At 42.5% G+C, this 17,244-nt stretch overlaps 1 protein-coding gene across 6 annotated transcripts in view; it reads right to left on the bottom strand.

Moving 5' to 3' along the window:
• MYPN (myopalladin) overlaps positions 1–17,244 on the bottom strand; it is a 119,270-nt gene that overhangs the window by 40,650 nt on the left and 61,376 nt on the right. For all 6 annotated transcript variants that reach the window (XM_066600678.1, XM_066600677.1, XM_066600681.1 and 3 more), the window contains 3 exons: positions 5,090–5,265; positions 3,137–3,188; positions 378–486 (listed from right to left, as the gene is read on the bottom strand). In XM_066600678.1, coding sequence (XP_066456775.1) covers positions 378–486; positions 3,137–3,188; positions 5,090–5,265 — 337 coding nt within the window. The remainder of the gene's footprint in view (positions 1–377; positions 487–3,136; positions 3,189–5,089; positions 5,266–17,244) is intronic.

A 17,244-nucleotide genomic window follows, 5' to 3' on the forward strand; every position in this document is an offset into this window, starting at 1 on the left:
TCATCATTCACATTGCCTGTAATGAAAAAAAATAACTGTTAGCATAAGAACAAATAAAGTTATGCTAAAATGAAGCACACCATTGTTTTACTAGTGAAATTCTCTGCCAGTTTGATATATCACACACCTACCTTCCCATTGGAAAAATAAGAGTTGAATCCAAGATGTCAGCATTCAAAATGGCTGTCATTTTGGTGACATGGCCTAACAGCTTGTATGCAAAATTGAATCACCGTCTGCTAAACCATTTTCATTCTATATGGGTGTTTCCACACTTTTGAGACACCCAGTACATTTAGATTATTTGGTTTACCAAATTTTTTTTAGAATTGGAAAATAAAGCAGTAAAAAAGTGGCAGGCTATCATATTGTTTCACCTGTTGTGTTACTGCTGGCTGCTCTTGCTCTAGAACAGTGATTGGAACATTTCTTTCTTCAAGGACTGCAGGTGTAGATGCTTCTTCTGCCAAATTTTCACTTTGTGATCTTCAGAGCAATACCACAAAGACAATGATAAGTTTGAAGTCCAAGAACATGGAGGTACCCTCAGATCAACAGTTCAGAATGATGATGATAATAGTAATAAGCTTTATTTGTATAGCGCCAACTTATTCCGCAGCGCTTACAAGACAGGGGGGGACACAAACAAGATGACAATTACATGTGGCATTCAATTATTTGGAAACAAGTGGGGTGGTGGTGATATAGGAGGTACAGTGGGAGGAGATGAAGCATGGGGGAACACAAACAGTATAAAATTACATGTAGAATTCAGTTGTAAGGAAACAAACGGGGAGGGGTGGGGGGTGTTGAGGAGGCACAGGGGCCCGGTGAAGTACACGATAGGCAAAGTGGAAAGTGTGGGGAGCTGTAAAGAGGGGCAGGGGGCATGTTGTTGGCTGTGGGGGATTTGGTATGCTTCTCTAAAGAGATGCATTTTTAGGGCGCGCCTGAAGTTCCGTGCGTTGGGGATTGTACGGATATTTTGGAGTAGTGCGTTCCAGAGGAACGGTGTTGCTCTGGAGAGGTCCTGGAGGCGGGCATGAGAAGTTCGAATTAGAGGGGTGTTTTAATCTGAGTGTATTAGGGGATCGGAGTGCGCAGGCTGGGTGATGTATGGACAGGGGGGAAGTGATGTACAGTGGCGTATTGCCATGGAGAGCTTTGTGGGTGAGGGTAAGGAGGTTGAATTAAGTTCAGTAGTGAATGGCCAGCCAGTGCAGCAACTGGCACAATATAGAAGCGTCCAAGAAGCAGCTTGATAGGAAAGTGAGTCTAGCTGCCACATTTAGCATGAATTGGAGAGGCAGAATGACAATTATAACAAATACACTCCATATAACAACAATCATTATGTTTATATAAGCTTGTAAAGAAAATACAATACACAGCACTTTAATGTTATTAATTATAATACACACATTTTCTGCAGCAGACATTCCACGAAGTTTATATTTCATATTCCATTATTTTACATGTCACTTATATAAGAAACATGAACTTTGATTTGGTCATAAATCAGCTTAGAAGTTAGTTAAGGAGAGTAGAGAGTGGGGCTGGAGACTAGACAAGCTGACTTAGGCCTCGTGTCCACGGGGAAAATCAGGCCAGCTACGGATTCTACATGGAGAATCCGTAGTGGGTCCCTCCTGCCCCGCGGACATGAGCGCTTAAAATCAGAATTAACTCACCCACAGCGGACCGGGCAGTTCTTCTCCTCTTCACGGCCTGATCTTCTTTCTTCGGCTGGCGGATGTGCTCGGCACGCCAGCTGCGCGCCGCGCGCATGCGCCGGGCGCTTCCGCCCGGCCAAAGAGAGAAGATCCAGCCGTGAAGAAGAGAAGAACTGCTCGCTCCGCTGCGGGTAAGTTAATTCTTATTTTAGGTCTCCCGCGGATCCGGACGGCTTCCATAGGGGTCAATAGAAGCCTGCGGGAGCCGTCCCCGCGGGAGACTCGCACGAAAATGGAGCATGGTCCAGATTTTTTCATGCTCCATTTTTTTTAAAATCACTTTTATTGACCATCTGCGGGTATTTATCTACCCGCGGGTGGTCAATGCATCCCTATGGGATGCGGATCCGCTGCGGATTTTAAATCCTATTTTGCCCGTGGACATGAGACCTTAAGAGTTTTAACTGTGAAAGGCATTCTACAACTTGCTATATACTGTGACACCTAGCAGCTGCAGAAGACAAATGGTTTGAAATTATTAATAAAACTCTATTGCAAAAATGCTTTTCAGCCGAGAATACCTGTATTAGGGAAAAAAAGGTATTTTTCCCAGAGGTATTTATACTCTTTAAATTTTGAGTGCTTGTAGCCACCACAAGAGGAAGGAAGCTTGGCACATACTGTTTATATACAATATTTAACTGAATAATAAATAATAAAATAGTATGCTTTCAGCTCCCTCTAGTGGTGGATCCAGGCAGATGGAATTTTTCTTTTCAATCTATGTCTATGTAAAGAGCTCTGTATTACGAAAAACAATTCTAACAACTATAAAGATATATTAAAACATTTATCAGCACACAATTTTAGACCTAAAAAACGGCATGATGATAAAAAGTATACTTTCACTTTTAGTTTTAAATCAGTATAAATTCAACACATAAAAACAAGGTCCAATTCATTTATCTACCCATTTCAAAGTTTTCTGCCCTTGCTAGATCTCAGAAACGTTTAAAAATGATATGCATTGCAAATTGATGTCTCAGTAAACCTAAAAATTGTTACTGCAAAATCAAAAAGCAATATTTGTTCATCCCTCAAAAACGAGCTCTGAGCAAAAAGACTTGTCTACATTATGTCATAAATTATATTCTCAATTATTTTAAGGGAAATTCCACAAGTAATTGGAGCTTCCCATTGTATTTATATTTTAGGGAGGTCTTGAGACTTCTGTCAAACTCCGACGGTATAACTACATATGCTCTGTATTGATATGTACTAACAGAACTTGGCCAGATATTATTGGTCAAGACTAGAAGACATCTTCTGGTCTCTAAGACTGAGGTAAGGGTTATTTCGGCAACCTGGAAAAAGACGGGGCAAATAGCAGACTCTACATCATCTGAAAATGTCATGAAATAAAATACTATTTTACAAAATGACTCTGAACAACACATACGTACTGATCCATGTCAGTCTTCTTGGTATCACCTTCGGACTCGGATGAGGACGCACCTGACCAAACAAGAGAAAGTGACCATAGCACATTTTAGAATATGATTCTTGAACTGTCTTCGTCAGTATGAACTACTCTCATTATATTCCGAGTCTCTGTGCTGCCTAGTCACCTCACATGTATCACATTAAAATGCTCTCTAGTGTTTCAACACTGGTGGCTCTGCAGGCTTCATATTTATTTAGGACTTAGTGGACCATCACTTTGCTTTTGGTGCAACTTATAGACTTCATGAGATCATGCCAAAATTTAAAGTTATGCCCTATCCACAGGATGGGGGATAACTTCCTGATTGGTCAAGGTTATAGATGAGCGAGTATACTCGCTAAAGGCAATTGCTCGAGCGAGCATTGCCTTTAGCGAGTATCTCCCCCGCTCGAGACGGAAGGTTCGGGTGTCGGCATGGAGCTGCGGGGAAGAGCGGCACGGAACGGAGGGGAGATCTCTCTCTCCCTCTCCCCCCCCCCCCCCCCGCTCCCCCGCGCCGGCAGCCGAACCTGCAGTCTCGAGCGGGGGAGATACTCGCTAAAGGCAATACTCGCTCAAGCAATTGCCTTTAGCGAGTATACTCGCTCTTCTCTAGTTAAGGTCCAACTGGGATCTCCACTAATAGCAAGAATGGAGCTCTCGAAGGTCCTCAAAGGAAAGATGCAGTATGCTCACTGCTGCTCCATTTGTTTCAATGCTAATGCTGGAGATAGCCAAGCTTTAGCATGTATTATCTCTGACAGTTACATTAAAATGCACTAATTTGAGGACTTTCAAGACTGGTGGGGGTAGCCGTGATCAGAAGCTCAGTGCACTCACATACTGTGGCTAGGGGATAACTTTTAATGTTGGAACAACTCCTTTAGGGCTCGGTCAGATGAGCGTTTTTAGGACATTTGTGCGCCCGTAAGGTCCGTGCTGCGCATAACATTGTGTGATGTTACAGGAGTTCCCTCATCACTGAACACTGTGACAGCACTGTCACGGTGCTCAGTGATGAGGGGACTGCAGCAGGGACAAAAAATTCCCTGCCACAGGTGTGCAAGAGGATTGCAATGTTCTCCCATTGCTCTCAAGGGGGTCAACGCTGCTGCTGCTGCAGTCCCACTGAAAGGAATGGGATGCAGGCAACCCCCGTAGTGATTCTTTCGTCCCCGCTGCAGTCCCTTCATCACTGAACACTGTGACAGTGCTGTGACAGTGTTCGGTGATGAGGGGGGACCTTCATGGAGCAGCTGCACTTCTACAAGCACAGCTGCTCCAGTAACACAAAACTTCCGTAATGTGCAAAAAAAAAAAACGAGGCCTTAGACAAAGGAATTTGAAGAACCCAATTACTGCATGGAAAGTGAAGCATGATGTCATCTGTATTTCATTAACCTTGCTTAATTCTGTTCAACTATTGTCTATATTTATAGGTGTTTTCCAGGGTTTCTGCAAGCTAGTTCATCAATATCAGATCAGTGTGGGTCATGTCTTGGGTAAGCACCACTGTGACTTCACTGCATACCAGGTAGAGCGCTGTACATTTAATAGTGGATTCCCCTGGTACTGCAGCTCTATCCCATTCACTTGAAAGGGACTGAGTTCCTCTCAAGCCATGTGACTAATAAGCATGTAATCACAGGCAGCATGCACTGACTCAAGCACTGCAACTTCTTCAATCAGCTGATTGGGGGCTCCCAAGTCTTGGCCTCCATTGATCGGATGTTGAATGCCTATCCTGAGGATAGATTATCAATATCTTAGTCCTGGAAAAACACCTTTAACCTATTCCAAGAATTGTCTATAAACCTCTCTCTGTATTATATGTGGCCTCACAGTTAACATATGTGTGTGATTGTAACTCATGTGTGTGAAATAATTAAAATCATTATATATCAGTACAGCTGATATCTGTGTAGTATATTACCTTCTACATATATCTCTGCAGATGTTGAGTCTGTTCCATAAATATTGGATGCAAAGCAAGAGTAACGTCCTGTGTCTTCCTCAAAAGCTTCTGTAATAGCTAAAGTGTTCAAATCTCCTGTTCTTTGGATTTGGATATATGGAGAATTTTCAAGTTCCTTTCCTTCACAGTACCACCTGTTACATGGAAACAAGCAATATGTGTTCTTATTGCATAGAAAAGTGACAGTAATAGAACAAGAAATGAAGATATATGACAACAATGTATTGAGATTCTACAGTGTCTTTGTTAAATCCTTGAGACAAGGAGATCAGTACAAGTAAGCACACTGGGATTAAGGGGGACGTAGAGAAAAATATTAAGTTATTTACATCCCATATATTACCTAAATACACCACAACACTCTTCACAGATTGCAATGACTCACATCCATCCTTGTCATTTGATTTACCCATCTTATTTCCACATAGCCTATCTGTATGTTTGAGACAATTTATGAGCTTCTGGCAACACAATGATAAATCTACTCCATCTTATCTGAGAATGATTTCCTAGGTACAGCTAAGAGACCACATGACGGATCCAATAATACCCCGCTGGAGGAATGTCAAGCATGCCCTGTAAACCTGTCAGCAAAATACATAGTGCATATTTCATTGACGTGATACGGACTGATAGCCTGAAACTAATATTATATTAGGGATTCCCTATTAATGTTTCTACCAATTTGTTATGTTTAGCTCTTAGCATTACAAATTCTTAGGAGGTTTGAAGATTTCAATTATATGTAAAATGTGATTGTTCCCAGCAAGAGAAACCAAGTAATCTTGTAGATATGATACCTTTTAATGGCTAACAAAAATACATGATGTTATTGCGAGCTTTCAAACCTCTCAGGGTTCTTCCTCAGGCATAATGAAATAGATCCAAAGAGGCATGCATATATATATACACACATACTTATAACAAAGCACAGACATGGATGTAATTAATTTGCACTTAAAAGAATACTACAACAGGATGAGTAGAGAAATAAATACTTAAATAGTCCACTGATAAAGATGTGAAGGTTTTATGGTCTCTGAATTAGTGTTAGGGGGTCAACAGGCCAGCAGTGTTATCTGTGCTATAGATTTTTCATACTTCACAGTCATGCATGAATCCTCTTGAAAAATTTAAAGGGGTTGTCTCGCGCCGAAACGGGTTTTTTTTTTTTTTGCATAGGCCCCCCGTTTGGCATAGGACAAACCCAAGGGATGTGTTAAAAAAAATACATATATTACTTACCCGAATCCCCGCTCTGTGACTTCTTTCTTCTTCCTACTTCTTCCTTCTCCAAGATGGCCGTCGGGATCTTCACCCACGATGCACCGCGGGTCTTCTCCCATGGTGCACCGTGGGCTCTGTGCGGTCCATTGCCGATTCCAGCCTCCTGATTGGCTGGAATCGGCACACGTGACGGGGCGGAGCTACGCGATGACGCGTAGAAGGGGGCAGAGCCAGAACGCCGCTCGTGCCCGGACCGAGCAGAAGGGGAGAAGACCCTTCTGCGCAAGCGCGTCTAAAAAAGCAAGAAGACAGCGAAATTAGACGGAGCCATGGAGACGGGGACGCCAGCAACGGAGCAGGTAAGTGAATAACTTCTGTATGGCTCATATTTAATGCACGAAGTAAATTACAAAGTGCATTAATATGGCCATACAGAAGTGTATAACCCCACTTGCTGCCATGAGACAACCCCTTTAACCTTCTGTTGAAAGTGTCAAAAGTTGTTATAAATGTGTACTCCCAAATTCTTCTGTGGCTTTGTGATTTGAAATTGCCCTTAAGTATAATAACTTTCATGTATTTTATGTTGTGTCCATGACTAGAAAGGTGTTTGGCCACAGGTAATTCTGTCTTTCTCTCTTTAATTGTGTGGTGATGAGATCTCATCCTGTCTTGCAGTTTTTGTCTTGTTTCCCCAACATAAAGGGCCCCAACAGGTTCAGGTACACAACTTCGGTCTTGCAGAGGGCAATCTATTCCTGATTATAAAGTTCCTCAAATTTGGGGGTTTCTTGTAACACAGAAGGGGAGGGTCCAGGAATATGGTTTGCAGATGGTCATCCCTGTGTAGAGTATGAAGGCGTTTATTTGCAGTTATCCTTAGTACCTCAAGCTGTTGATCACAGGTCACTACTAGAGGTACACAATCGCTTCTTTCCTTCTCTCTGTACTGGAGTAGTTGATTTCTGGGTATCCTGGTGACTCTGGTGATTTGGTCATCAATTGAGGTGGGATGGTAGCCCTGACTTCAAAATGTCCTTTTAAGATGGTATAGATGTTCCTCTCTGTCCGTTGGGTTGGAGCAGATGTGGTTGTAACTGATGGCCTGGCTGTAGACAATGGACTTTTTGATGTGTTTAGGATGGGAACTGTCCCATCTGAAACATGTGGGACGATCAATTGGTTTTCAATATAGGGATGTCTGTATTGAGTTGTTCGCAATTTTTATGGTGGTGTCCAAAAAGTTAATTTCAGTACATGAGTATTTTAATGTCAGTTTTATGGTGGGGTGAAATGCATTGAATCTCTCATAGAATTTTATTAGTTCTTGTTCGGTGTTGGTCCAGATGATTATGATGTAATCAATATAGTGGAAGTAGGCCAATGGTTTGCTGGACCAGGAGGCCAGAAAGTCACTCTCCGGTTTTGCCATGAAAAGGTTGGCATATTGCGGTGCCATTTTACTGCCCATGACGGTTCCAGTGAGTTGCAGGAATATTTCTTTACCAAAGGAGAAATAATTGTGTGTGAGGATGAATCTTGTGAGTTGTAACAAGGATTCTGATTCTTTCTTGTAGTCTGATGTGTTCCTAAGGACTATAGAACCACCTTTATCTGCAGGCTTAATGGTGATCTCCTTGTTGTCTTTGAGAGCTTAGATGGCACTTCTTTCCTGCATATTGATATTAAAGGCTTCCTTTTTCTGCTTGTCCAGGATATTAGATTGCACCACATGCCTAAGGTATTCTATATATTTATCCAAAGTGGGGTTGCGGCCAGGAGGGGATGTCCAATCAGACTTCTTCTTGCCCCCTAGTTTCTCCTGTGTTTGGGTGCTTGAAAGTCCTTTCCACTCTTTGACATGGAAGAACTCTTTCAGTCTTGGTCTCCTGAAATATTCCTCTATGTCACTGCAGAGTTCTGTTTTGTGAAGCATTTTAGTAGAACAGAATTAAAGTCCCCTGGAGAGGACACTGAACTCCACATTAGTAAGGTTATGAGATAACAGATTGATAAGTTGATTTTACCTGTGTCCATGTCCTATTGGGGGTTCTGTTCTATCCTGAAGTACTGTGGCAAAGACGTTGTGCATAAAGGGTATTATAGGTGTGCAGAATGGGATTCGTCAGGCAAAGTTCTTTGGGAATAAAATGTTCCTTCTTGCATCTGGTTAAAAAGAAAATGTTGCTATCCAGTTGTGCCAATTTCTTCAGAAGAGGTGTCAATTCCATTTGTGTACAGTACATTGTGGTATCCTCCATTAGGTATAATGAATAAAGTTTGATACCGTGTTAGCCAGTAGAGCAAAATGTGATTGTTTTCAGAAAGGGAAACAAAGCAATCTTGTAGATATGATACCTTAAAATGACTAAAAAAATACCTGATGTTATTGCGAGCTTTCGAACCTCTCAGGATTCTTCCTCAGCCATAATGAAATAGATCCGATGAGGCATGCATATATATATACACACATACTTATGACAAGGCAGAGACATGAATGTGAATAATTTGCACTTAAAAGAATACTACAACAGAATAAGTAGAGAAATGAATGAATATTTGAAAAATCCACCGATGAAGATGTGAAGCTTTTACGTTCCCTGAATTAGTGTTAGGGGATCATCAGGCCATAGTGTTATCTGTGCTATAGATTTCTCATACTTCCCAGTCACACATGAATCCTCTTGAAGAATTTAACCTTCTGTTGAAAGTGTCAAAAGTTGTTATAAATTTGTAAAAAATGTTGGAATTACACAGGGCTAATTGGCAGAGAGAGCGACTGATGCAGAGATTTCCCTTTGAGCAGCTCCTAATGAAATTTCAATAGGTAATGTTTAGGATGTGTATCTAATAATTTCTTATAGGTTACATCTAGTCACAGCCCAGCTGCACTAAGTACACTATTTTATCAGTTTTTTTAAGCTTTTAACTGACTTTGTAAGTAATAGGGATTTATTTTATAATTATTATAGTAATGTACTTTATACCAAACAACATCATTGGGTTGGAAAATGAAGACATTTAGAAGCTACTTTAGTGGACCCGGGTTCTAATTCAATCCAGATAGAACTGAACCTATGAGGTTCTTCAAAGGATGACCTGATCTGAAATTGTCATTGTGGCACTCACAAAAAGACCTAGTTCTAAAGGCTCTTTTACATGGTTTGACTCCTACTGTTTGATGAATGCCAATCAATCAGATTGGTGCATGGTAAAATGGCCTTTACACAGGTCAATGCAGTCTGCACTGAAATGAATGATTGCTAATATGATGGTACAATCACTTGTCCCCAAAATAGTATCAGCAGCGGCACACTCCCTATTTACACGTTTGCTCATTCTTTGGCTAATCACTGGGATGTTCGGGTGGACTGATAATTAGGCAAATGGATTTTTGGGTGAACGTTCATGCTTAATCATTGGCCCTTTTCAGATAACTTTTCAGAATAAGCTGCCGTATGTGTACATGAGGAATAACACTATTTCTGGCCATTAAATGACTTGTATCCTGCAGTCATCACCATAAGGGCTATTTCAAATGACCGTATATCGGCCGCGTATTAATGCCGGCCGATAAACGGTGTCTCTCTCTGCAGGGGCAGGAGGCTGGAAGAGCCGGGAGCAGTGCTCTGAGCTCCCGACCCCTCTCTGCCTCCTCTCCAACCCCTCTCCGCCCCTCTGCACTTTTTGCAATGAGGGGTGGCGGGACGGGGACGGAGCTAATTCATGGAACTTAGCCCCACCCCGCCCCACCTCCTCTCATTGCAAATAGTGCAGAGGGGCAGAGAGGGGGTGGAGAGGAGGCAGAAAGGGGGTGGGAGCTCAGAACACTGCTCCCGCCTCTTACAGCCTCCTCCCCCTGCAGAGAGAGACGCCGTATATCGGCCGGCGTGAATACCCGGCCGATATACGGTCGTCTGAAATAGCTCTCAATCCCATCTGCAGACTATATTTGAAAAATCTTAGTTGTCCCATAGTTGGTAGAAGGAGATTGATGTGTTCTATACATTGTGCACAGAGAAAACTGCAGATTCTGCTTACTATCTGTAACACACATACAGGCATACAGTCAGAAAGAGCAATAGAAAAGCACTGTGCAGAGTAGATGTGAATAAATAACAGTAAGTAACTCACCTTTAGCTCTTGTAACACATTGGTCTCTGCTTCTCACCCTCTACAGGCAGCATGATTCCTAACCTCCCTTTACTTCATGTTCTGCATTTTATCATCTTTATTACTAGAGATGAACTTAACAGCAAACATGTGCACTTGTACACAGCTGTATTACTGATCCATGTTGTATGGATCAGTACTATGGGATCTACTGCATTCTGTGGGCCCATACTGTACCTCTGTGTGCTTCTGTACGGAATACAGTGCCTCACACCATATTGCAGCTTACAAAATGCCTACAGTTGCATAATACAGATGTGCTGCTATACAGAGATCATGTATTAGGCCGGCTGCACACGAGCGTGACGGGCTCCGCCGCGGAATATTCCGCGGCGAAGCCCGTCACGGCGCCCCCCAGAGACCCCATACTTACCAGCGGATCCGGCGTCTTCGCTCCCACATGACGCTTCCCCGCCCACCGCCGCCGCGTCACATGAGACGCCCACCGCGTCACATGACGCGGCCGGCCGTGTCATGTGACGCGCCGGCCGTGTCATGTGACGTGGCGGCGGTAGGCGGGAAAGCGTTTTCACGCTATCTTCCGCTGTGTTACAGCGGGAGATAGCGTGAACGGACGGCTTCCATTGACTGCAATGGAAGCCGTCAGCGCGTACACCCGCGGCAAATAGAGCATGCCGCGGGTGAGGACGGGAGATTTCACGGTGCGGAATTCCGCGGTGGAATTCCGCACCGTGTGCCCTGAGCTATTAGGTTCAACAGAACCTAATAGCTGTGGGCAACGCAGCGGATTTTTGCCGCGAATTACGCGGCGGAAATCCGTTCATGGGAAGGTGGCCTTAGGGTGGCACAAAAAACTCAACTTTCAACTACAAAGCAAGATACCCTCAATTTTTTTCCTTTTAACAAACCCTAATTATGGGTAGAATTTCAGGTTCTTATGTCTACAACAAGGTTGTCCTCAAAGACCATGAATTTTCAGACTTTCACCGATAATTGTGAGGTACGTCTCTTATTATGCATATTTACTTATTAGGTAATGACCTGTAGGTTATATTTATTTAGTTTATTTCAGGACATATTCAATTCAATATGGTATCAACACGGCAAAGTACAGCGATCTAGGGAAATCGTATATTTGGAGGTATTTCTGTAGGAACAGCACAAATGTGTAGATTGTCAGGACAAATATTAGTGCATGACCAATGCCATAGTCAATGTTTAATGTTGTAAGGTATAGTGGCTGTTTTGCAAAAGCAAATTGTTAGTATTAATGCTGTAGCTTGCGTAATTGGAAATCTAAAGCGCCGTGTCTCATAATATACATCAGTTTTGAGCCCCATCTTGCAGTTGGAATTTAAAGCTAGTACTTTACCCTAACATTACTATCAGCAGATGTAACAAATTGCGACGGCTCTTGCTGTATAGCTGCCACTTTTTTTTGCCATATCTCTATGGGCCACCCTAATATACAGTTGTAACTAGAAGTTGACATACAATTCTTCTGTATAGCAGGAGGCTAGAACAAGTTCCTCTAGTATGCCCAAGACAAAGGCCCAAGATAAACCCTTTGCAATCCAATTTTGGATTCAGGGTTTCCTAGGGTTCTTTCTCTTTCTGCCATTATACAATAGCGCCATCTGCTGGCTAGAGCCAGTACTGCAGTATGGGACATGCTGGAGAGGCCCCCGACAACAGGCAGCCAGTAATCTAGAGTAAGAATACCCTACCGGATGTCTTCCGACATCGGAGCTGTACAGCCTTCAATCAGAATGTCTTTAGACGTCAGACAGTGGATTGGAAAGGGTTAAGGCCGGTTTCACATCTGCATTCTGGGATTCTGTTACAAATACTGCTCAAATGCAGCACTTCTTCTTTCAGAAGGACCCTATTATAGTCAACGCGGTCCGCCCGGCACTGTTTAGTTCAGTCCAGAGACGGCCATTCAGCCACGGGGATTCACCTTTCCTGCTTTCCCAGTAAGAAAGCAGAAACCAGAGTGCCCTTAAAATACCACAAATGATAAAACTGACTCACAAAACATCCTGGTAAACGCTTACTAAATGCAACACTTACATTCGTATTGATAAAATGACTTCTTTCTCATCATCCTGGAATCAGTTCTGTCTGTTGGACCGCTGCAACACAACTACTTAGACTTGTTATTTGAAGACTGCTCCTACTTTTCATATATTAGTTTCTAATTACAGTGGAGTTTGATTTATTTGTGTACTGTCTCCTGTTGATGCAGCAGTCTGTCACATAGTGTCTGTTTAGCACATTAATCACTAGAAATACTTTCAGCCATTGATGTTTGTTTAGCTACTTGGAAGCCTGTAGTCCTTGTGCACTATTTATAGGTAAACAGTGACTATTAAAGGGGTCTTCCCAACTGGAAAATCCCTTCTTAAGGCCCTTTTACATGGGTCAATTACCAGCAGAAGAATTATTAGATTGAATGAAAATTCCCAATCATTGACCAGTGTAAACATATGCAGCAAGTGAATGATCAGTGATCCGCTCATTTGTTGTTCAAGACATCTTTTGTGATGACCTAAAATGTATGGTTTGTTGGCAGTACATCCATCTGCCTTTGGACTGTACTTGAAACAACAGGAGAGAAAGGAGGGAAGGAGAACGGTAAGTGTTCGGTAGTACAAAAACATAAGATGATTTTACTATATAAATGCATGGTTTGTGATAATTAAAAACCTGCTATATTGTTGATCGGTGCTCGGTTATTCAGTCTATTTTACGATATAAAAGGCACCTTTAGGGCTCCTTCACACTGGCATGGGCGATGTCGGGCCATGAATCACAGTCCGATATCGCACTTTCCACCATGTGAAAGCTCCATGGATGCGAGGTGTTTTTATGTGTAAATAGCCTCGCATCACTACAAGGAATCCCTTCATCCCCACGGGGTTGAAGGAATTCCTCCACTGTGGCTGAAGGAAAATCCCGGCCAGGGCTGAAGAGATTCCCCTGCCGCGGTTGTTACGGACGTGGCAGAGGATCGAGGAGTTCTCCCATTGCTTTCAATTAGGCTTCCTTTCCCGTGGCTTCTGTCATAGTTGATGTTCTTTTACCACATGGAATAGCGCAGTAGTCTGTGCCATGCCATGCAGAAGAATCCAGTAAATATGTATACTGTGCAGTATATGTTTTTTCTTTCACAATGGCATCCTATAGGGGATGGATGCCACTAAGTGTCATCCATTAAATATTTATGCCCAAGGCTTCCATCATAAATCCTTCCAAAGGAAGCCTAAGATTTACAGAAAAAACTAAATGTGAAAGAAGCCTAACTGCAGAAAAACAGTGTTACAGTTTATATTTGCAAGTAAATTATGTTGAATACATAATAATGTTCATTCTATAATGTTATTAACCCCTTAGTGAACAGCTACACATTTTTTATTGGCACTGTAAAAACAAGGCATCCTAGTCTAAAGCTGGCACAAATGTTCCGTGCCAGGAAGACATGGGTCTTAGCTGTTTACTGACAGACAGGCTCCTGCTCTGCCAGGTGCGGGGAAATTTCTGATCCCATCTGTTTAACCTCATAAATGCCGCCATCAATACTGATTGCAACATGTAATTGGTTGACAGCAAGTTCTGCAATAAATACATTCCCCTGCCTAATAACTGCTCAGAGAAATAAAAAATATATAGCAAATCAAAGATGAATAAAATGGCCCCTAACCCAGATGGTAGGTTAGAGGCATCTGGGTTAGGGGACATTTTATTCATCTTTGATTTGCTATTTATCGTTTATTTCACTGAGCAGATACTAGGCAGGCAGGGAAATGTATTTATTGTAAGGATTCTATGGAGCACAAAGAGTCTTAGAGGCTGTACTGATGGGAGATTAAGTTATTTATCGTTTATCTAATTGAGCATTATCAATTGCTCAGTGAGAGTCTAGTCTCGTGTAATCAACACTGAGGGGTGTAAGCTGGCAAGTCCACCAGCCTCTTGTGTACCTGGCTTTATAAGTCTGACAGACAATTATTTCCAAGTTTTGCTCCACATTAATACCTTGAGTAGAGGACATTAATACTAATTTTTCTCTATACCAGCTGCCTGTATTTGGTATACGGGAAATATCTCAGGAAAATTGTGTAATCATCTAATATTTATAGCACTGGAAAGAAAGACATTGTTATACTAGTGCAGAGGGATAGCGGTTCCTGAGGAACTACCGCATCAGTAGAGAAATGCGTCGAACCGCACCGACCCAATAGGAATAATTTCCTGGTTACAATTGACATTCCATCTCAAAATCAAACTCCTATAGAGATTTCCACCACGCCCGCGACCCTTACACGAGAAGTCTTGACGATGGTGCATTTACGCAAACCATCTGTACATGAGAAGTCTAGATGGTAGCGGTTTATGCAAAACCATCTGAGTTGCTCACAGATAAGTGATTTAGTGACAGTAGCGGGTTTTCAATCGGTCTGACTGTCATCTAATCACGTTAATTGTTCTGACTGCGGTTCTAGTTGTTGCAAGAACCTGCAGTCCATGTTTGTAGTCCAATAAAATTCATTTATACCATATGGTGCACCCTGTAATGAAATACTTAGAAAAAAGCAGAAATTTCATTATTTTCTTTTTTATCTTTCCCCTAGAAATAAAAAAATTAATAAAAGCTAAACAATACATTACATATACTCCAAAGTGGTGCCATTAAACAAAACACAACACTCCCCACAAAAACAAGTTCTCATATGGCTATGTCACCAAAAAAATACAAATGTTATGGTTCTTGGAACGTTATGATGTAAAAACATAAAAGTTGCTTGGTCGTTAGGGTGTAAAATATGGCAGTCACTAGAGATGAGCGAGCACGCTCGGATACAGCAGTTACTCAAGCGAGCATCGCTCTTCTCGAGTAACTGCTTACTGGTCCGAGCAGGCTGTGGGGCGGCAGGGGTGAGCGGCGGGCGGCAGTGGGGGGTGGGTGAGAAGAGAGATCTCTCACTCTGCCCCCCCCCCGGCTGAGCACGCTTGGACCAGTAAGCAGTTATTCGAGAAGAGCGATGCGCGCTTGAGTAACTGCTGTATCCGAGCAAGCTCGCTCATCTCTAGTGGTCACTAAGTGGTGAAATAAAGTTGAATCTAGGAGTACACCTCATGTACTATGCAAGCTTTAAATGAGGCAAATCTTCGTAAAGTACCAAATCTATTACGTTTTTGATTGAGTGTTGGTGTTTCGAACCTTGGGTACAGAAAGGCATTCCTCTTCGGCCCACTGTTACAGTCAGATCAAACTTTTCTCAGATGTTGTACATGTCAAATTCATTGCTGGAGCTCTTCAGGATACACATATTCAGGATCACCAACTGTTCAGAAATTCCTGGACAGTCCATAAAAATAGGGGACTTTTCGGTCTGTGTGAAAAATCAGCCGAGTAACCTCATCAGCTATTATAGGACCATGTGCTGTCTGTGGTATACACCAACACCACATGGCCCAAATATACAGTTCTCTGAATGGGCCCTTAGCTGCAATGTCACTGCCTGTAGCATTCACTGGCACTGCCCGAGTCTGGCAGACAAGCAAACAGCAGCAGCAAGGCGGAGTGGACTATAAAGTCCCCGTAGGACATTCTTATTAGGTGCCCATCAGAAACTTCTGAGAGTACCCAGTCAGAAGTCACACGTCACAAAGTGGCACTAATCATTTGCCACATCATGTCCCACAACAACATTATGTCATCACCTGATGTTTCTTCCTACCAACAAGGGAAACCCTGGAAACTTCCTCCATAAAGGCATACCTTTTAAAGGGAACGTGTCACCTACAGGTAGCATATTATAGAGCATGAAGAGCTTAGCATGTAAGTTGTAGTGGAGATGTGAAAAGTTAAAGCCGTATGCTGTAGATAGTCGAATGTTATTGTAGATAGAGTAATTGTAGAGATGACGTAATATCCTACATAGTCAAGAGAGCAATGTAAATATGTTTATTGAATGAAGTAATGTGGATTCTAGCGTTTAGCTAATAAACTGTTGTAAATGACAGGCAGTGTCTGCCGGGATGCACTGGGGTCGGAGTGGAAGCCACTGCTCCGAGCCTTGTGTAGTGTCCAGTGCTTGTAATTGCAGGAGCAACTCTAATTGAAATCAATGGGTTCAGCACCTGCAATTACAATTGGGGTTTCAGTGATTTCAAGATGCAATTACGAGCACCTGCCATTACACAGGGGCGGAGCAGCGCTTCCGGTCCGACATGGGTGTATCCTGGCAGGCACTGCTTGACTAACCCCTTTACAATTCACTTGTCAGACCACACATGAAATATTGTGTACAGTTTTGGGCATGTATAAATATATCATGAGATAATAGGGATCTCTCGCATGATCCATTTATACCCAGGACTGTGACTGTAACAAGGGGGCGCCCTCTACGTCTAGAGGAAAGAAGGTTTCTACACCAGTATAGAAGGGGGTTCTTTACTGTAAGAGCAGTGAGACTATGGAACTCTCTGCCTGAGGATATAGTGATGGCAAACTCACTAAAAGAGTACAAGAGGGGTCTGGACACCTTTCCTGAGCGATACAATATTATGTGTTATAATTATTAATAACTTCAGAAGGGGCGGTGATCCAGGCATTATTCCGGTTGCCAGATTGGAATTGGGAAGAATTTGTTTCCCTTAAAAAAAGGAAAATTGGCTTCTACCTCATTGGGTTTTTTTTGCCTTTCTCTGGATCAACATTGGAGGGTAATAAGCTGAACTGGATG

The sequence above is a fragment of the Eleutherodactylus coqui genome, chromosome 4 (genome assembly GCF_035609145.1).
Source record: "Eleutherodactylus coqui strain aEleCoq1 chromosome 4, aEleCoq1.hap1, whole genome shotgun sequence".
Taxonomy (NCBI): domain Eukaryota; kingdom Metazoa; phylum Chordata; class Amphibia; order Anura; family Eleutherodactylidae; genus Eleutherodactylus; species Eleutherodactylus coqui.